Source organism: Solanum verrucosum, unplaced genomic scaffold (assembly GCF_900185275.1).
Source record: "Solanum verrucosum unplaced genomic scaffold, falcon-dt-bn FXZP01000060.1, whole genome shotgun sequence".
NCBI classification, from domain to species: Eukaryota; Viridiplantae; Streptophyta; class Magnoliopsida; order Solanales; family Solanaceae; genus Solanum; species Solanum verrucosum.
In genome coordinates this window covers 2,943,394-2,965,174 of record NW_026020129.1, presented here as the reverse complement: position 1 = coordinate 2,965,174, position 21,781 = coordinate 2,943,394, and the positions used below count along the sequence as shown (strand labels likewise).

General features: G+C 37.2%; 2 protein-coding genes across 3 annotated transcripts; both read left to right on the top strand.

Annotated features, from left to right (window-relative positions):
• Positions 1-785: 785 nt before the first annotated feature.
• Positions 786-15,604, top strand: LOC125826589 (uncharacterized zinc finger CCHC domain-containing protein At4g19190). Of its 2 annotated transcripts, none has more exons than XM_049505940.1 (7): positions 786-1,113; positions 1,322-1,384; positions 1,615-1,775; positions 1,902-2,012; positions 4,080-4,281; positions 14,032-14,146; positions 14,240-15,604. In XM_049505940.1, the coding sequence occupies exons 1-7, from the start codon at positions 898-900 to the stop codon at positions 15,418-15,420; spliced, it is 2,049 nt and encodes a 682-aa protein (XP_049361897.1). In that variant the 5' UTR covers positions 786-897; the 3' UTR covers positions 15,421-15,604. The 2 variants fall into 2 exon arrangements, with proteins under 2 accessions (XP_049361897.1, XP_049361898.1); XM_049505941.1 differs by having other exon boundaries at positions 810-1,113; positions 1,905-2,012.
• Positions 15,605-17,852: 2,248 nt separating this feature from the next.
• On the top strand, positions 17,853-18,940 carry LOC125826970 (60S ribosomal protein L2, mitochondrial). The gene is made up of 2 exons (XM_049506322.1): positions 17,853-18,025; positions 18,116-18,940. The coding sequence occupies exons 1-2, from the start codon at positions 17,953-17,955 to the stop codon at positions 18,649-18,651; spliced, it is 609 nt and encodes a 202-aa protein (XP_049362279.1). The 5' UTR covers positions 17,853-17,952; the 3' UTR covers positions 18,652-18,940.
• The last annotated feature ends 2,841 nt before the right edge of the window (positions 18,941-21,781 follow it).

Sequence of the window (21,781 nt, the reverse complement as noted above, 5' to 3'; positions counted from 1 at the left end):
AAATTGACTCTGACTCGAATATTCTATTTTAATGCAGAGAATTGCTCCAATAGACGGGGGACCAACAATTCAACATGAATTTAGAGAGCAAAACAGAATAACCAACCCACTAGCACAAAAAGGAAAGGAACTAAAGCTACTACATCTACTATAGAACCTCTAATGTTGTATAATGCTAATAGTGTTTCAGTCATTTTTGATATATTTGATGCATATGATATATATATATATATATATATATACATATATATACATATATATTTCATGATTTTACAAAAAAAGAAATGGAGATTAGTCAAATTCGATAAGTCTTGGCACAACACTCTCAATATAAAATTCTTACATACAAGATGATATCAAGGCAAAGAAATGTTATGTGTGGTAACCAAAAAATTAAGGCTAGAAATTACTACCAAGTTGTAGATATCTAGAGTCTCATGTGGCCAGCATTATTGTGACACAAAGATTGTGATTGCGAAAGAGGAGCTTCAGGACAACATCACAAATGAAAAAGTCAAAACGCAAACATTTAAATCACTATTACATAAAGTATCTACTGGACTTGAAATGATTTCGTGTTGGATGCTTCATTTGCACACCAATATAGTTATGTGTATTAACAATGATTGAGAACTTCGACTACAACAATGATTTTACAATTAACAATAACATTCAATTTTTATGATAGACATTAACAACTATGCTAAATAGTGATTACGGTTAGTTTACATTAACAATATCATTCAAATCTAACATACAATTTTTTTTGTTAATATTTGACAACACAAATATACTTAACCAAAAGTTTGAGGGTTTTATTGCACTTTTACTCATCTACGAAGGACCATATACATCCCAACGCCAGCTCCCGTCCACCCAAACCGGAACTCAGCCGCCATGGAGGAGGAGGGAGGTGGACCCCGGCTAAGCAAGAGATTTTCCGATAAAGGAGGAGAAGTTGATTATAGAACCAAAGCTGGTACAGCGTGGTCTCACTCTTTCCTTAACCAGAAGCCTTGGCATCCTCTCTCTTACCCAAATCAACGGAGAAAATGGATTGCCGAGCAGACTCATGCTCAGAGAGAACTACGAGCTGAGGAAATATCCCGCGAGGTTTTTACTCTATTTTCAACCGACCCATATACCAATTTCCCTTTTCATTGGCCATTTTCTCGATTTGGGGTTTTGGTAGTTTGCTTGTTAAAACTGATTTCAATTTGGGTTCTGTTTTTTTGTGATTTGGGTTTGTTTCAGTTTGATTGATTTATCAAATTTCTTATGTTAGTTTACTTTTTTTTGTGGGTGGATGTGTTTTTTTCAGTATGCTCAAGAACAGGAGTTTTTTCGTCAGACTGCTCTCGTCTCCAAGAAAGAGAAAGAAAAGGTAACCCAGTAAGTAGTAGCCACTGTTGTTTATTTACTTGTTTAAAGATTTAGAATCAGTATCATAATCCTTAACAAACAGACATAAGATTTTGGGTGCCTTAAGATGGGTATATTCAATTCAGGCTTGTAATTGATATGAAACCATTAGTATTTGGAAATGTGGATGGAATATGTGGTATTCCAGGTTGTTTTTTGGGGTTTTGACTTGGTTGTGTGACATTTTGTTAGATGGAGATGATGAAAGCTGTTAGCTTTATGTATGTTCGACCACCTGGCTACAATCCAGAAAGTGCAAAAGCTGCCGAGATTGCTGACAAAGCAAGAGATCAGGGGCAGGGGCATGGCAGTACTTCTCAAGACACATCTGCAGCAGGGGCCTCCACTTCTGGGTAATGCTGCTAAGCTGCTGTAATTTAGATGACTCTAAATATCAATTTTGTTAAAAAAAAACTGAAGCGCAATGTATCATGATTATAAAATCTGGACTCACTTTGATTGCTTTAACTCTTTCATAGGAGACCTGAAGTGCCACCTGATCAGGAGAAAAAAAAACCAAGGGCAAAGGATATATATGGCCGTCCATTGCCAACAGAAGAAGAATTTGAAGTGCTTAAAAACGCTCCAAGGTATGTTTTGTTTTCCTTCAGGGCCGATAACCAAATTATGAAGCTATTTGTGATATGAATTTTTCAGTTTTAAGCTATTTGATTGTGAGTTGAGATTTGAGAAGGTATAATAGTTTACCAGTTTGGTTTGCTAAAGCTTTTTAGAACCACTTGTTGTTGTGGCAGTTTTATGAGCTATATATATACTTCATACTTGTTCTTCTTTCTTTCTCCCTTTCAAGAAGCTGTATGGAATCAAAACTAGGAAAAATGTTTGTCTTGTGAACCGTAGAAGAGAACAGTTCTCCCTTAAATCTCAATCAGCTTGCAGTATTGATTATTGAATTTCAAACATTAATTGGATTGTTGGATAGAACTTGGAGGAAAGTACATACTGATAAGTAGGGCTGTTCATGGTTATGGTTAAAAAACCAAACCGAACCGCAATCCGAACCAAACCGATTAAAACAACCGCTTATTTGGTTGGGTTTGGTTTTAAATTTTGAAAACCGATATTATTTGGTTTGGTTTTGGTTTTACTAGAAAAAAAACCACAAAAATAACCAAACCAAACCGATAAATTAGATATATAAATTTTATAATTATTTATATATTATTCATAAATAAAATATAAATATTTTTTTAAATTTTAAACAACTTAAGTCTTTAACTTTACAATTTTTTCAAGTCCAACACTTTAGCCCAACTATAATAATCCCAAGTCCAAGTTCATTAAAATCCATTTTAGTCTTTACCTACCCTACTTCACATAAAATAGTCACACTTTCTCTTAATTGAAACACTTTGTTCGTGTAATGATAACTCTAGTATTGCTTAATTGCTTAATTGCTTAATTGAACCGACAATAGCTTTTCTGTGGATTGTTCATGTGCTAGATGTTTGTATCTATCTACGTAAGTCCTCAAAAAAATTACTATTACTTTCAAACCGGATAAACCAGAAAAACTAAACCCAACCGACGGTTATTTATTTCGTTTGGTTTGGTTTTAGAAATTTAAAAAACCGACTAGATTGGTTTGGTTTTGGTTTTAATCAATAACCGATCCAAATTGAACCACGAACACCCCTACTGGTAAGACATGGATGGAGTAATTTGTCTAGCTATAACTTCTCAAAAGTTGATTCTGTAGGTACTTTTTTTGTGGTCGTTGTAACAAGTCAAAGCTACTCATCACTTCTTCACCAAGATGGTGTTATTATCCTTTCGCACAGTTATTTAAATAGACTAAATCTGCTTGCTGTCGGCGTGCCTTTTGTCATTGTTATTGCGTAAGCAGTTTTCACCTCCTTTTTATCAATGATGCTACTACTTTTCTACTGTCCTGGTTTTGGAACTAGGATCCGAGCTATACAGGATGATGAGAATCTGCGACATTCCACCTTTTTTGGTTAACTAACTTTATTCATTAACCACCAACCAGTATTTACAAAACCATAACAAACCTAATCACAGTTTGTTACCAAACAGTATAAAAACTCAAAGACATCAACCTCTTCTAAGGGAGGAAACTAAACAGAAAATGTTGAAGTCTATTTCTAATGGCCATAGGATCCCTCATATTACACATGTATGCTACCTCTCTGGCTACACTATCAAGGACCTTCTCTTATCTTCAAAAGTTCTCTGATTCGTCTGAAAGTGAGTGTGGTGCATCTAAGGTCCAATGTATCCATAAGGTGAGTGTTGCAGAGTAAGTGTTAAGATGGATGTGTTGTCATACAAGATTTGATAAGCTTAGAAATGAGCATGTTCGGTATAATTACAACCAGCACACTTAGAGGATAAAATAAACAGAGTTGTTGTCCTAACCTTTTTCTGGTCCTTGATTGGCTTCTTTGGTGGTAGTTACTCAAATAATTTCTTTCCAATGCATAACCAATTTTTTCTTAGAGTTAAAACATACTGTGAATGATGTAATTGCGTGATTTAAGATCTTTTTGGTAACAACTATTCATCTTTCTTCTGTCCTTTTTTTTTTTTTCTAATATTGTGTAACTAAACTTATGGCATTTTTTGCCTCGCGATACCAAGATATATTTACACAAATGATTGTTCTTCACCTCTAGGCTGGAAACAGGCGTAGTTGGAAGGGCCAAACCCTTTGGAATTGAGATACGTAATGTCAAGTGTGTCAGATGTGGAACCTTTGGCCATCAGAGTGGTGATCGTGAATGTCCATTGAAAGATGCTATAATGCCAAATGAAGAGAGTCGAATAAAAAGAGATGACCCTTTAACTGCTATCCTGGCTCAGACAGATGCTTCTGAGGTAAAGTGGTCTATGTATGTGTGTGCGCATGTACTCTTTCTTTTTCATATACCCCCACCCCCACCCCCAACCCCCTCTATCTGTTGAAATTTGTTCAAATTCTTAGGGTCTAATTCAACAGAGGTAATGGACCGATGTCTAACATAGACTTATGACTTCACCAGCTGACCTCCCAGAAAGAAGAAAAGTTTGGGGGAGAGTGTTTAAAAGTTAAAACAGTGAACTTAGTGGAGGTAGCTTCACTTTTTCAAACAAAGTTAACTTGTTGAACTTGTCACTAGAAGGAAGTGGGAATCAGAGAATTGGAAGTCCTTTTGGAGAAACAAACGCCCTAGCATAGCTCCTTGTCTATTATTTAACTATGCAATTTCACTTAAAGCACCTGTAGGTTGATCCATAAGGATGCCAGGCCTCCTCTTTGAACTTGGAGCTCTAATCTTGGAAGGTTATTTTGTTTCTTGTAGTTTGTAGAAATCAAGGTGTAGATCTGTCTCATCTTTCCAATTGCACAATTCATTATGTTTTTAAGTCTTTAGGCTCAGTTTCATTTTTCTATCTAAACCTCTAGGTTACAACCTCTAAAAGTGTGAGGTTGGATACTCATGTCCGCTCATGCGTTCCCAAAACCAAGTCGAGACACTCTTTCTAGCATGCATATGTCTACTATCAATATGTACACATGTTTTCAAAGCCAATTTGAGAAGCTCATTCTAGGATGTGTATGTTTACAATCAAGTCTGCATGTGAATCTCAAGATTTAGTTCCATGTGCTGGAGGATGTTGAAGTATATGATAACCCACATTGGGTATATTAGGGCACTCAACGACTTGAAGGGTTTATAAAGGTCTTGATCTTCCCTGCTCATTTACTTAAGGTTTTTGGTTGGGTACCTACATTTTTTCCACAAGCTCATCAAAACAAATTAAAGGAAATGAAAGGAGTAGAAGTAATGTATGAGTTGTGTAGTTGTCCTGGAAAACCAAAGTCTTAAACCTCATTAATTTTAAAGATTCTTAATTAAGGGGTGAACCTGGCCTGTGAGAATTGGAAAGGAACAACATGGAATTCTATGGAAAAACCAATCCCCCAATATCTTATTATGGTTGCATGAAATTTGTCTAGCACAAGAACACTTGAGGATAGGGGACTGAATTTGTGCTGCAGATAGATGCATTAACCTATTTTGCATAGTTTGGAGTTGCAGTTGAGCTTTAGTATTCACGGAGTTAAGATAGTAATTTGACTTATATTACTCCCTCTGTCCAATTTATGTGACTTACTTTCCTTTTTAGTCAGTCCAAGTGTTGTCAAAAGCGAAAAGCGCAAAAAAGCGCTAAAGCCCTGATAGAGCTTAAAGCGCAAAGCGCACTATGAAGATTTTTAAAAATATATATACACTATAGAACATAATAGACACAAAAATAGTAAATATATAGTGCTTATAATGAAGATTGGTTTATCAAAACATATGTTGCTTATATATTCTACTTCTTTCTAATCACTAGAATAATATTCTTCCATATCATCTTCCTCAATAGGGTGATTCTCACTGGTATCAGTATCACTAGATTTGTAGCCTTCAATCTCTTCTTCCCCTGACTCATCTGAATCAACCTCATCTTCTATGTCAACACGTGGAGCTCGGGAACTTGAGGCATTAGTTGTAATAACTTCCGACTGTCTCTTTTGTCGCCTTGTGTATGCCAACACATCCTCACTGCCCGACGCTCTTGAAACATCACCCCAAGTTAAGTTGTCATCACCAAACACCAATTCATCTTCTACTTCCATATTAATACCCATCTTCCCAACCAACCATTCATTACTATGATCAATGTTATCCAACGAGATTGGATCAATGACACTCCGCAAGTCATAACGAGCTTTTAAAGCACAGTTATACTTAACAAACACTAGATCATTCAATCTTTGATGCTCCAATCTGTTTCTTTTTTTGGTATGGATCTGTTGCATTGGTTAGTGTTAGTAAATTAGTCTAATTGATTAACTATGCAAAGAAAAATTAATAAATATGATGTATACCACTACGAGCACTTAGTACTTATGTGAGAAATATATACGAAAAATATTATTGAATTGTGTATCTAAATAGTTACATTGAGACCCTATTTATAGACACTACATTGGAATCCTTTTCCAACTAGGATTTCTATTCTTATTCCTATTCCTATTCCTATTCTTATTTCTATTCTAAGTAGGAAATACTTATTTCTATTCTAACACTCCCCCTCAAGCTGGTGCATACAAATCATATGTACCTAGCTTGTTACAGATGTAATTAATACGAGGACATGTGAGGGACTTGGTGAAGATATCTGCAAGCTGATCATTTGACTTCACAAATTTCGTAACAATATCTCCCGAGAGTATCTTTTCTCTGACAAAGTGACAGTCAATCTCAATGTGCTTAGTCCTTTCATGAAACACTGGATTTGATGCGATATGAAGAGCCGCTTGATTATCACACACAAGTTCCATCTTATCAACTTTGCCAAATTTTAGTTCTCCCAGCAACTGTTTGATCCAAACTAGCTCACAAGTTGCTGTCGCCATTGCTCGATATTCTGATTCTGCACTAGATCGAGCAACCACATTCTGTTTCTTGCTCTTCCACGACACCAAATTACCTCCTACTAAAACACAATATCCGGATGTCGAACGTCTGTCAGAGGGTGATCCTGCCCAATCAGCGTCTGTATATCCAATGATATGCTCATGGCCTTGATCCTCAAAGAGTAGTCCTTTACCGGGAGCTGACTTTATATATCGCAGAATACGAACAACTGCTTCCCAATGACTATCACAAGGGGAAGTCATAAACTGACTTACAACACTCACAGGAAAAGAGATGTCAGGTCTAGTCACTGTGAGATAATTCAACTTTCCAACAAGTCGTCTATACCTTTCAGGATTACTAAGTGGCTCCCCCTGTCCTGGAAGAAGTTTAACATTCGGATCCATAGGAGTGTCAACAGGTCTACATCCCATCATCCCTGTCTCCTCAAGAATGTCTAAGGCATACTTGCGCTGAGAAATAACAATACCTGATCTAGACTGAGCAACCTCAATACCTAGAAAATACTTCAATCTGCCAAGGTCTTTAGTTTGGAAGTGCTTAAAGAGATGTTGCTTCAAATCGGTGATACCATCTTGATCATTACCGGTGATAACAATATCATCAACGTAAACAACCAAATAGATACATCGACTTGGTGCAGAATGCCGATAAAACACAGAGTGATCAGCTCCACTACGAGTCATGCCAAACTCCTGAATTACTGTGCTGAACTTCCCGAACCAAGCTCGAGAGACTGTTTTAGACCATAGAGTGACCTGCGCAATCGACATACAAGGCTACTAGACTCCCCCTGAGCAACAAAACCAGGTGGTTGCTCCATATAGACTTCTTCCTCAAGATCACCATGCAGAAAAGCATTCTTAATGTCCAACTGATGAAGAGGCCAATGACGAACGGCAGCCATAGATAGAAAAAGACGAACAGATGCAATTTTAGCCACAGGAGCGAAAGTGTCACTATAATCTAGCCCAAATATCTGAGTATACCCTTTGGCAACAAGGCGAGCCTTAAGTCGATCAACCTGACCGTCTGGACCAATTTTGACTGCATAAACCCAACGACAACCAACAGTAGATTTACCTGCAGGAAGGGAGACAAGCTCCCAAGTACCACTCTTATGTAAAGCAGACATCTCATCAACCATAGCCTGCCTCCATCCAGAATGAGAAAGTGCTTCACCTGTAGTCTTAGGAATGGAAATAGAGGACAAAGACGACACAAATGCATAATGGGGTGATGATAGACGATGATAACTTAAGAAGGTATAATGTGGGTTAGTATTTCGAGTGGATCGTATACCTTTTTGAAGTGCAAGCGGTTGGCTAGGAGGAGGCAAGTCCGCAGTAGGAGCAGGGTCTGGCGCATGACATGAATCATCTGGGACTAGGGTTGGACGTGGACGGCGATGATAAGTTAGTAGTGGTGGCACTACAACTGGAGATGTAGAAGTAACCGTAGATTCCACAAAGGTTGGCACAGGTAAAACCTGAGGTATGGGTAAGACCATAGAGACATCAGGATGATTAGAAGATGTATAGTAAGGCTGAGACTCAAAAAATGTAACATCAGCAGACATAAGGTATCGATGAAGATCATGTGAATAACAACGATACCCTTTTTGGACTCGAGAGTAACCAAGAAAGACACATTTGAGGGCACGAGGAGCTAATTTATCTTTTCCTGGGGCTAAGTTATGAACGAAGCATGTGCTCCCAAAGACACGAGGAGGGATAGGATAGAGATGTGACTGAGGAAACAGTATGGAATGGGGAACCTGATTCTGAATAGAAGAAGAGGGCATTCTATTTATCAAATAACAAGACGTAAGAACTGCATCTCCCCAAAAACGCAATGGAACATTGGATTCAAGGAGAAGAGTACGAGCGGTCTCAATAAGATGCCGATTTTTTCTTTCAGCTACACCATTTTGTTGAGGGGTGTATGGACAAGTAGTCTGGTGAATAATGCCTTGGTGAGTCATAAACTCCCGAAATTGGGAGGATAAGTATTCTAAGGCATTATCACTACGAAAAGTACGAATAGAAACACCAAACTGATTTTGTATTTCAGCAAAGAAACTTTTGAAAATAGAAAATAACTCAGAACGATCTTTCATTAAGAAAACCCAAGTACATTTTGAATAATCATCAATGAAACTAACAAAATAACGAAATCCTAAGGTGGAACTGACTCTACTAGGACCCCAAATATCATAATGAACTAATGAAAAAATAGACTCTGAACGACCCTCAGTACTACGAGAAAACGTAGCACGAGTGTGTTTCCCAAGTTGACACGACTCACAATCTAATGTGGATAAACTAGACAAACTAGGCACCATCTTTTGCAGTTTGGATAGACTCGGATGTCCCAAACGTTTGTGAATTAAATCTGGGGAATCTGTAATGGAGCATGCTGCTAAGGAATTTGAAGAGGTAAGATAGTAAAGGCCTTGTGATTCATGTCCTGTTCCAATCATCTGTCCCGTACTGCGGTCCTGCATGAGAAAAAAATCATCGAAAAAAGTTATGCTACAATGTAGGGCTTTCGTCAAACGACTAACAGGGACATAAAGAACAGAGTCTAGGGTGACAGAAGATAGGGGTTTGGCTTTTCCAACCCCTTTTGGTTTGGTTTGGATCCCATTGGCTAAAGTAATAGCTGGAAGAGATTGTGAATAAACAATATCGGATAAAAGTGATTTATTACCAGAGATATGATCAGAAGCCCCAGAGTCCATGACCCATGTTCCAAGAGTACTAGATTGCGACACACAAGCAAAAGAATTACCCGCAACAGAGACATCAGGTTGTGCAACCGAAACTACTTGTGGAGACGTTTGCTTATTTGCACGATACTGAAGGAACTCATCATATTCTGTCTGAGCAATATGAGCATTATTGGATGGTTGATTAGGTTGAGCACCATATGCAACTGGTGGAGATGTCTGTTTACTTGCGCGATTTCGAAGGAACTCATTATATTCCTTTAGAACAATAGGATCATAACTGGGTGGTGGACCATGCAAAATATAACATATATCACGAGTGTGTCCAGGCTTATGACAATGACTACACTTGGATCGAGGTTTCCCAAAACGCCCTCCTCCTCGCCGATTCTCCATAGATTGATATGTACGCTTTTCAAAGGTTTGAGATGCAAGAATAGATGAGTCAACAGTGGGTGATGAAACTACCTTGTGACTGGGAGGTGCCGCAAGACGAAGGAGACGAGAGAATAATTCATCGATTGTAGGAACTGTAGGGCTAGCTAAAATCTGATCACGTACAGAATCATGATCAGGAGGAAGTCCAGCAAGAGTAAGAACTAGAAACAATGTTTGTCTGTGTTCTTGTTGTTTTTCCACATTCGTAGTAACTGGCATTAATGTGTCAAATTCCTCCATGACTGCCTGTACCTGTCCTAAGTAAGTAGACATATCGGATTCTTGTTTCTTTAAGTTGGTCAATCGAGATATCACATCATAGAATCGAGATATGTCATTAGTGTATAAAGCACGAGCCTTTTCCCAAACTGTATAACACGTCTGGAATGGGCGAAACAAGGGCATCAACTTGAAATCAATAGAACGCCATAGGAGACTACATAATTGAGCATCTACTTTCTCCCATTGTGCTTTGGCTTTTGCATCTTCCTCACTAGTCTTTGCCTTTACATCTACCTCATAAGCCTTGTTCGTTAAGTGATCTTGGACACCTTGACCCTTGCACCACAACTCAACCGAGGAAGCCCAAGATAAATAGTTTGAACTTCCCAATAAAAGTTCTGAAGTGATTATAGGGCTAGAACTTCCAATCCCCATATTTTTGGAACCAAAAACATCACACCCAAAAGACATTATGCTAAATTTGTCTCGGAAAATTCAAATCTCGAAGAAAAGTCGCCGGAAACTGCCTGGAAATAGCTGGAACTCTAATTCCGGCGATCGGATCTGGTCAAAAACAGTATGGGCCTGGTCGGATTGGCTGGACGACCCCAACTGTCAAAAAAATCTCAAAAAAATATGATTAGAAAAGCCCTTACGCGCCGGCGCGTGAGACAGATCTCGCCGGAAACTGCCACCTCCGATAGGCGCGTGAGAGCGCGTGGGGTGGTGTTTTCCGGTGGTTTTGGCTGGGGTTTGGTCGCGGGGGCTTTCCGAGCCTCGTGGTGGTGTTGGTTTTCGCACAACACCCACAGAAAGAAAAAAGTATAACAAAATCAGACCCAACAGTCACCGGAAATTGACATAGACATACGGTGACTTGTTTGTTCTCACCAATGCTCTGATACCATGTGAGAAATATATACGAAAAATATTATTGAATTGTGTATCTAAATAGTTACATTGAGACCCTATTTATAGACACTACATTGGAATCCTTTTCCAACTAGGATTCCTATTCTTATTCCTATTCCTATTCCTATTCTTATTTCTATTCTAAGTAGGAAATACTTATTTCTATTCTAACAACTTACATGCTCAAACACACTCCAGTTATGCTCACATCCAGCAGAACTAGCTGTTAAACCCAAAATTCTAATGGCTAATTTTTGGAGATTGGGAGCTGAATTACCATATAAATTCCCTAAAAAGTGTTATGTAGACATCATTATGTATAAGTTATTACCTAAGTAAGAAGTATTAAGTAAACTTTTAAACATAAACTAAATAATTAATAATTTTAATGTTATTGTATTCACTTACCAGGAGATCTTTTCGTTCTAGCTCTTTTTGCAATAGGAAGGCCAAATTGTTGTTCAGCTCTTGTGTACAATGGCATCTCTGATATGATCTTGTCTTGTACTTCAGTGCTTGGAACCAATTTTTCAATACAAGCATACAACCCATCTGTTACTTCTTGACAATTCTCAATACCTGGATTTTGAAAGAAGAACTCTGGATTTAAATAATGTCCAGCAGCATGTAATAGATGATGCAATTGGCATTGCCATCTTTCATCAATAATCTTAAAGATATCTTTATATTTTGCAGCATTCCCTTCAAATGCCTTTGCAATAGCCTCCTTAGCTCTATCCACGGCTTCATAAATGTACCCCATGGCAGGTTTTTTCTCATTATCAGCTAATCGCAACACTTTAACAAGAGGCCCATTATCTTCAAAATATTAGAAACCTGACTCCAGAATGTTGCCGTCAAGACAATATGTGTTGCACTTTTCCCCCTTGGTAACTTAGCCCACCTACTAATCACCCATTTGTCAGATGTAAACATTGCTCGCAGATTTGTTTTTTGACAATGCAACCGTTGCAAAGTCAGAAAACTCGTTGCAAATCGAGTAATTCCACATTTCACCAACTCTTTATATTTTTAGTGAAATCTCTCATCATATTTAAGACTCCTGAGTGTCCATAAATGAAACCGACAAGGGCAATTGCTTTTTGGAGGGTCTTCTTGATGATAGGAATCTTCCCTATGTCTTCTAACATAAGATCTATACAATGAGCTGCACATGGCGTCCAAAATATGTGTGGTCTTTTTCTCTGTAACAGTTGACCTATAGAAAAAAAGGGTAAATAGATATGTTAAAATTTAGAAATCAAAACTTTGATCGATATTAGAAAGTGAAACATAAAACTTAGATTTTTAAAGCAATAAATTCTTACCAGCCAACACAAAGTTGCTACCATTATCACTTACAATTTGAACCACATTCTGTTCTCCAACGCGTTCCACATATCTATCTAGCAATTCACATAACTTCTCTCCGGTCTTAACAAGTGAGGAAGCATCTATCGACTCAATGAACACTGTTCCATGTGGAGAATTGACCAAAAAGTTTATCAAAGTTCTCTGTTTTTTATCTGTCCAACCATCTGCCATAATGGAAGTTCCATACTTCACCCATTCTTCTCTATGTCTGTTTATAATCTCATTGGTCAACTCAACTTCCTTCCTAAGTAATGGAACTCTTAATTCATGGTAGCTTGGAGGCTTCGAGTTTGGACCATACCTTCCTACAGCCTCAATTGCTTCCTTAAAACTTTTTGAGCGAGCTACATTGAATAGGATCCCATTATCATAAAAGAAGCGAGCTACTTTTTGAATCGTCATTGCTCTTGCTTCTTTATCACACGAGTATTTGATATTTGTTTGCCTAAGTGTTCCACGCTTTTGTAGAAACATATCCATAGGTCCCTTTCCTTTGGCCAGTTTCTTATTAGAGCCACTAGGAAAGCTTCCTCCGCCTCTTTTCTTATGATTGATCTCTTGGACTTCATCTTCTCCACCAACATTGTCTTGATATTCAAACTCATCAAATTCGGGAAACTCGTTAGTATAGACTTCCTTTCTTATTTTTTTCTCCTCCATGTAATTTTTCAGTTCCTCTCTAACCTCCTCTGGGCATTTTTTACACTTCGCTGCATTCCTAAAATTTCCAATCAAATGTTGTTTTACCCGATTAATTCCACCCGTGGTTGTTTTCCACAAAAATTGCACGTGACTCTTGTAGTGTCATCGGGGCCTTCAAGTAGTTATATTTCCAACCAGGATCCCTTCTATTGCCTTTAGACAAGTCCTCTGCCATTTCTACTTCTGAAAAAAAAGAAGTTATAATATAGCAGTTATAATGAGAAATGTTGAAAGAAAGCCGATACGTAGTATAACCTATAGTTGGAAACTAGGAATGAATACTGTGCGGAAAGTAAGGAAAACGGGAAATATTACCCTTCGGGGTGGCCCAGTGGTTTGGACTTGGGACTTCCATGTTGGAGGTCTCAAGTTTGAAACCCCTTGCCAGCGAAAGCAAGGAGTTTGCCTTTTGGGTCGCGCTCGTCGTACCGGACTTGCTTAGTGCGGGTTACCTCTCCTATGTGGTTTGCGAGTTTATTGCATAGGAGCGGGGGTTTTACCCTGTGCACACCCAAAGGGTGGCGGCTGTGGGTTTCCCTTGTCATCAAAAAAAAAAAGGGGGAAATATTTGACTTTCTCATGAATTTACTTTTTGGGGCGCTCAGAGAAAAAAAAAGATTTTTTATCATTAATACTTTGTCCTCCTCTTCTACTGAAACAATCAAGGGAAGGGGCTTTCTCTTCTTATGTGTTCCACAAAAAAAGTGTAAATTTCTTTTACCAAACTAAAAGATCCTAATGTCTCGTTTGTCTGTTGTGCGGCCTTCCCTGCAGCCTTTGAAGTGGGAGCTCAAACAAAAACCTGGAATCAGTCCTCCACGTGGTGGGTTCGAACTTGACGACCCCAACCAACAGATAGTTGCTGAGGACATATTTGATGAGTATGGAGGTAAATTCTTCTTTTTATGCCGTAGTTGTTGGGCTTAAATTCTTTAGTAGTGTTTTATGTACATTGAATCCTAATGCCCTGTTTGTTGTGCAGGATTTCTTACTGGGGATAATGTACCTGATTTGCTGGCCAGCTTATCAAGCAAGCCAAAGAAGAAAAAGAAGTCCAGCAAAAGCAAGAACAGAAAGCGGTCTTCACCAGCCATAGCAGATTTACGTGATGATAAAGAGATTAGTTCATCTTCGGATGATGATGGAGGAAGATCACTGAAGAAGAAAAAGCATAAGAAGTCTCTAAAGCAATCCAAGTCTTCTGATGATTCTGATGGGCATCAGAGACGAAGTAACAGACAGAGACATCCACGGTCAAGTTGGGGAAAGCATTCTGAGTCAAGTTCAGAGGACAATAATAATGACAGGTACCAGAGGAGTAACAGACACAAACGTTCACGGTCAAGTTCACCCGAGCCTGAAGATAAGGAACACAGGAAGAAGAAGAATCACCACCATTATCATGACTCAAAGGACGATGATAATGACATGCATCAGAAAAGGAATAATAGACAGAAACGGTCACGGTCAAGTTCACCCGAGCCCGAAGAGAAGGATCACAGGAAGAAGAATGATCACCACCATTATCATGACTCAGAGGACGATGATAGTGGGAGGCGTCAGAAAAGGAGTAACAGACAGAGAGGTTCACCCGAGCCTGAAGAAAAGGATCACAGGAAGAAGAATCATCACCACTATTATCACGACTCAAAGGATGATGATAATGACAGGCATCAGAAAAGGAGTAACAGACACGGACATTCACGGTCAAGCTCACCCGAGCCTGAAAATAAGGATCACAGCAAGAAAAATCATTACCACCATTATCTCGACTCAAAAGACGATAAAGACAGGCATCAGAAAAAGAGTAACAGACATGGATGTTCAGCCGAGCCTGAAGATAAGGAACGCAGTAAGAAGAAGAATCATCACCATCATTATCATGACAGAGAAGACGATGATAAGGACAGGCATCAGAAAGGGAGTAATAGACGCAGACGTTCACCCGAGCCTGAAGACAAGGAACACAGTAGGAAGAAGAAGAATCTCCACCATTATCATGACAGAGACGACGATGATAATGACAGGCATCAGAAAAGGAGTAGCAGACACAGACGTTCACGTTCAAGGTCACCTGAGCCTGAGGATAAGGAACACGGGAAGAAGAATCACCATCACCGTCATCATCATCATCAGCGGCATAATCATTCTGATTATTCATGACCATGAAGCTTTAGTATCTAGATGTTTTCCTCCTATAAAAAGAGCTCTAGGGTCCACTTGTAATGCAAAACAGGTAAAGGAAGAAATGGTCGTGTAAAACCATTGAAAACAAAGTGATCAGTTCAATCATGGAGTTAGCTCTATGCACCTCTGTCTATGCAAATTGTTCATTTCGTATGGCTATCATTTTGGGATTATTTGACTGAGTTTTCTTTTGTTACCAGCCTTTCTGTTCCTCCTATGGGCTTAGTGAATGCGAATTTTAATATAGTTTGTCTCTGACTCTGAATACTGAGGTAATGTGATTGTTTCAACAGAACTACTAATGTTAGAGGTTGCTACTTACTGGACTCTTGTCATTCTATTTAACAAAGCTGCGTATATCCTCCCAATAATCTAACAAACGTAAATTACCTCCACTATTTGATGGTCAAATTCATATTGCCAAACTTTTTTGGGTGATTGTTAGGTAGATATGTAACATTTATACAGTGTGGTTAAATTGTACAAGAAGATAAAGGAATTTGGAGAGTCTGCAATTAAATTTGCAGGGAAGCAGAAACGTACCATTTGTGTATGAGCTTAAATACTGGCCAAGTATGAAAATTTGAATATGTCCACCATGCATTCTTAATAGCCACAGTGATTTCTGATTTTCCAGTTGTTGTGTTTTGGTCATTTAACTCATAAGATGAAAATGCAGTAAACTTATCCTTTAAGCACAAAAACTTGCATTTGAATTAGGAGCATGTTTTCAAATGGAAAAATAGAAAAGAGGCAAAACGAGAAATGTAGATAGTTCATCCAATATGGTGGACATTTTTATGTGCACAAAACTAGTAATGCGTGTTTACGTTTTAAGACCCAAAACATATAAGTACGTTTCAAAAGTCACCTCCACATTGACTACGGTGGACACTGGTGATTTTATACCAACACTAGGAAAAGACAATCAAGATTTAGAGCTATACTTCTTTCCCCATATGCAGTTAGTAGAAAACATACCACTACCTTCCCTAACCAACCAGTAAAGACAATCTTGAACCTTTTTCCACACATCCAATTTTTGCAGTTGTGGAGAAACTGATTCGGTAACTTGCTTGCAATGAACGAGCTACATATTCTAGTAGACGATACAACATGTTGTATGTGTGATGATAATAACATCATCTATTCTTTGAATATAGATGGACAATGAGAATGCAAGAAGAGCTGGAAAGATAGTCAGAATACAAAGTGCACAAGGACCAAGTGCGTACATATTTAAGTTAGATAAAAGAGCGATATTAGAGACAATTCATAAAAGAGCTGACAAGGAATTAGAAACAATTTAAGGGAGTAAATGTAAATATGGAGGTAGCTATTGCACATATAAAGAAGGAGATAATTAAAAGGATAGACCAAGTAAAAGGCTCTAGGAAAATTAGGAAGTGCAATAGTTTAGTTTAGAAAATATGTAACTAGTTGTTGTTTTTCTTGTTGGTTCTGAGGTTTGGGATGACCAACACTTAGGTTATGATTCCTTGGAGTGCTCTTTCTGTGTAAACATTAGTTGTATATGGTAATTTCTTCACGGTTTACCAAAAAAAAATAACCTTTGTCATTTTAAATTTTTTTTCTCAAACATGCTTTGGGTCCAATTAATTTAAATTCATTCACATAAAACACTCACTTTACTTAAAATGACTCTATATTCATAATTCAAACTCCAAATTAAATTTGAATAAAGATAAATAAAATACAAACTATTCCACAATAACTTTGACACTAGTAATGGACTTTTGTTTGATTATGCACAATATCCCCTAAGTTGAAAATAGGATATTCCATATTAAATTTAGTTATACTAACTTCACTCTTTATTATTAATTTGAAAATTAAATTTTCACTTCTTTTGGGGAATTTGTTTATCACTTTATTTGAAAAATAAAATGAAAAATTCCAATATAACTTGAAAGTTATATCTAGAATTTGTAAAATACCTAAACTTTGTTTTCACTTTCACCGTTTTTATTTTCAATATATATATTTTTTCAAATTTGGATGTGACTATTATGTTATTTGGATGAGTCTTTTTAATTAATTCGATAGGTTTTTTTTTAATTATGAATAAGAATTAACTACATATCAAAAAGATTGAGACACGTGTCTCATCATTAGTATAAATGGCATATACATTCCAAAACTTGGACGACAAGAACATTAATGTCTTAAAAATATAACAAATACTAATAATTAAATACTATTTACGATAGTTTATAGGCATATTTGTTCTTTTTTTCGTTTTACAGATATTCTCTTCACGTAAAGATCATGCATTTTCTGATCAAATAACTGAAAATGATAGAAAAAAATTAGTTGAAATCATAAAAAATATAAAGAATTGGAATAATGTTAAATTTTTTAAAAAAAATTCATAGTTATATTTTGTCCCAAAAAATAATTTTTTAGCTCCTAAGAAAAGCTCACTATTGTTAAACCCTACCCCTGCAAAGAACACGCAAACGAATTGCAGAAAAAAGAAAGAAAAAAATGGCTCTTTGCAGAGCTCGAATGGCTTCATCTTTCCTTCTTCGCAATGTCATCAATCGCTCTTTCTCTACAAGTACTCTCTATTTCTCTATATTTATTTCTATCTTTCTCAATCTCTACAATTTAACCCAATTTTTGTTGTTTTTTTAAAACAATGTAACAGGTCCATTTGAAGCAATGATATCGAAAATGAAACCATCGAAGGAGCTGGAATCAATGATGGATCAGTTCTCATTAGATATCAGTTCCCAAATCGGAAGTTGTATGCCAATAGGTATGATGCGAATCGGAACCCTAATTCATAATATCGAGATGCGACCTGGGCAAGGTGGGAAATTGGTTCGTTCAGCTGGGACGTGTGCTAAAATCCTTACGGAACCCAATGCTTCTACGAAGTATTGTGAAGTGAAGTTACCTTCTGGTGTGAAGAAATTGATTGATGTTAAATGTAGGGCGACGATTGGGCAAGTTTCGAACCCGGAACATGGGACGAAGAAGTTGAGGAAGGCTGGACAATCCAGGTGGCTTGGACGGAGACCGACAGTTCGTGGTGTGGCGATGAATCCAGTGGATCATCCACATGGTGGTGGTGAAGGGAGGAGTAAGAGTAGTGGAAGTCATGGAAGGGGTTCGTTGACACCTTGGGGAAAACCTACTAAGGGTGGGTATAAAACTGGGCCGCTTAAGAGGAAAAAGTAGTTCTTTTTTGCTTTTGGGTGGGCATTTTGATGGATACTTATTTGTCCATGTTACATTTTCTTGATGAAGCTTATGAGGAGACAATAATTATCAGCAAATCAAGTTTGAATCTTGTTTAGGAATGATGGAGTTTTTTTCTGCATTTTGATTTGATAGAAATTGTGTTACTTCAGGTTTGTTTTGAACTAATGGTTACGCGAAAGATCATTAGAAAAATACCTTGTAAGCTATTGTTTTTGTAAGTTCTGAGGATTTCTTATGCCTTGATATTACTCCCTTGTTATTTTTACCTGGGAATAGGTAAAGATGATTACATTTCATTTGCTTAATATAAGTTTCTTTCTCCATGCTGCTATATTATATGTTCTGTACAGTTCTTATTTTCCTACATGTGGAGGATAACTTGGATTGTGTTGATTCTTGCTCTGAATTTGCAGAATTAAAGGTATGGTGATCTTTTTTCCCTCTTATAGTCCATTGTGTTTGTATGCATCCACGGAGGAATATATATGTATTTCTGTTGCTTTTGCCTGTCCATAGCATCTGATGAGGAAGTTTCCATCTATATATTTATATAAAAGAGGACCTCAGCCTGATGACATTTGCAGATTGTCTCTTGCTCCAAGGTATTAGTAGACATAATCCACTTCTTTTCAGTTGGTGGGTTATCAGCCGTTCCACAGGCTAAAGCTGCATCACATGCCAGGTGCTGATTCAGAATTTGTTTCTGTGACTTGTGTTACTTTCTTCTTTCTCAGTCACCTTGTGAGCGAACAGTTGGAATAGTATGTATGACTGGTGAAGGATCAGAACAGAATTTCCCAGGGAGGGAAAGCTCTGTAATACCCCAGCCTTGATTCACTGTACTCAAACTTGCGGTAATGGTGAATCCATTTGGCTGTGATCACAGTTTATCACTAACAACATCTTTACATAGCGGAAAATCCTGCAGACGAATGAGAAACTTGTCTGTTGATTGGATCATTGTGTCAAGACGACTCTGTCAAGCTTGTCACATACTTTGGTGGGTTCTGTCCTCATGTTTTGCCACATCTTTTCTTGGCTATCTTCAAAAGCAACTCCCTGTTAAAGCCTCAAAGTATATCATCCGCGAACTGAGCACTATTTCTCAGAAACCTTTATACACTTTGTTCCTTGATCATCTTTGAGTGGAGATATTCCATGCCTCTTGCAATCTGGAAGCAGTAGATCAACTGCAGTAGGAACCAGTTCATGAATTACTGGAAGAACAGTTGGAAAAACAACTTATTCATGCATGCCATGTTAGCTGCCTGTCTTCTCCTCTCTCGTTATTAAATTTGATAAGTTGTTGATATATCGCTTAGGCTTAAATGTTGGGAAGTTTACATCATTGGCAACATTTGAAGTGTTGGCCCCTCATGTAGTTATTGCTATTTCCAATGTGGTAGCTTCTGTAACTGAAAAATAGTCAATGTCCTAGAATTTCAAATTGTTATGGAGTTCTGGAATTTGCAACTGCCTGAGAGTGACTATTTCTCGAAGATAGAGACGAAAAGTGGGCAGGTTAGACATTGTTCGTCAGGTATTCCGGGAGTTTAGCAGTGAGATCTATTGCAGCTTGTGGAAGTCAATGATTTCTGCATATGGCTTCCACATCATGCTCAGAAAGCAATTGACATCTTTCATGAGATGATTGATTCGGGACTTACTCCATCAAAAGTCACATTTATCAACTTATTAACAGCTTGCAGCCACACAGGGCTTCTGGTATTACAGTCATATGCTTGATGAGTTTGGAGTTCAACGTTCCACAGAGCATCATGTCTGCGTGGTTGATAAATTAGGCTGATCAGGGAGGCTATGAAGGAGAACATTTGTTTCATAAGCATTTGAACACATAAATAACGTGTTCATATAGATATGTGTTTCAAAACGATGATAAGTTAACTATTTAAAATATATCACATTTTTAATCATACACATTAGACATAATAAGGTGTAAAACTAAAACTTCATGCATGTTTTAATTGAGATTTGAGATTGATGTGTATGATCAAATGAGATGACATATTTTATATAATTGGCTTATTTGCGTAATGATCGCTTGAGAAAGTGGAAAAGCTTTCTAAATTTTGAGTAAAAAATGTCTAGTATAAACACTTTATCATGCGCTCAATCAGAATAAATCGTAATTCGATTATTTAAATAAGATAAACTTACAAGTTTTAGGTATTAACATTGTATTACACTTAAAAATACTACTCCTAGTCTAAAATAAAATTTAGATATTTGTATGAGTATAAATTATTTCATTAAGTACAACGACAACAACAACATATTCAATGTAGGCTCACTCAGTGGGGTTTGGGGAGAGTAAAGTGTATGCGGACTTTACCTCTACCTCAGAGGTAAGGGAGAGAAATTATTTTCAATAGACTCTCAGTTCAAGGCAAAAACACTCTAGGAAAAGACATAATGAACGTACAATATACAATAGAAGGTAACAAAACAACAAATAGGAACATAATACTACTACAAACAAACAACATGAAGTAATAGATAGTCACAAGAATCGATGAACAAGAAACTACAAGCAACAAGACAAAGCACTCGTACTTACTAGTATGGACACACTCCTACCTACTAACCTTGTATCCTAATTTGAGTCTTCCATACTTTCCAATATAAGGTCATATCCTCAATAAGCTGTAATTGTGTCATAACTTATCTAATCACCTCTCACATTAATTCTTAGGTCTACCTCTACTTCTTCTAAATTCATGCATAATCATTTAATTAAGTAAGAAAAAAAAAGATATTTTGAAGGTAAATTCTTTCAAATTACATAAAGGTAATGTTATTTTTGAAACATATATTTATTACTCCCTCCGTCCACTTTTAATTGTCATGTTACGTTTTTCGAAAGTCAATCAGACTAATTTTCAAAGCCAAATTAAATTACATTAATTCAATATTTCAAAATATATATATATATTCAAAAACTATACGAAAAGTACTATAAAATGCAATTTCTTGCATATCAATATTATGAAAAATTACCGCTAATTTTTACCATTACAATTAAAAGTTGGCGGAGGAAGTATATTAAAAAGAAGAGGTAAGGTTTCAAATTATCATTTGACTCTCC

Coding starts and splice junctions, on each gene's coding strand:
- LOC125826970 (XM_049506322.1), top strand. CDS start 17,953: ATGGCTCTTTGCAGAGCTCGAATGGCTTCATCTTTCCTTCTTCGCAAT. Junction 18,026..18,115: donor CAATCGCTCTTTCTCTACAA/GTACTCTCTATT, acceptor ACAATGTAACAG/GTCCATTTGAAGCAATGATA.
- LOC125826589 (XM_049505940.1), top strand. CDS start 898: ATGGAGGAGGAGGGAGGTGGACCCCGGCTAAGCAAGAGATTTTCCGAT. Junction 1,776..1,901: donor GCAGGGGCCTCCACTTCTGG/GTAATGCTGCTA, acceptor ACTCTTTCATAG/GAGACCTGAAGTGCCACCTG. Junction 14,147..14,239: donor CATATTTGATGAGTATGGAG/GTAAATTCTTCT, acceptor TTTGTTGTGCAG/GATTTCTTACTGGGGATAAT.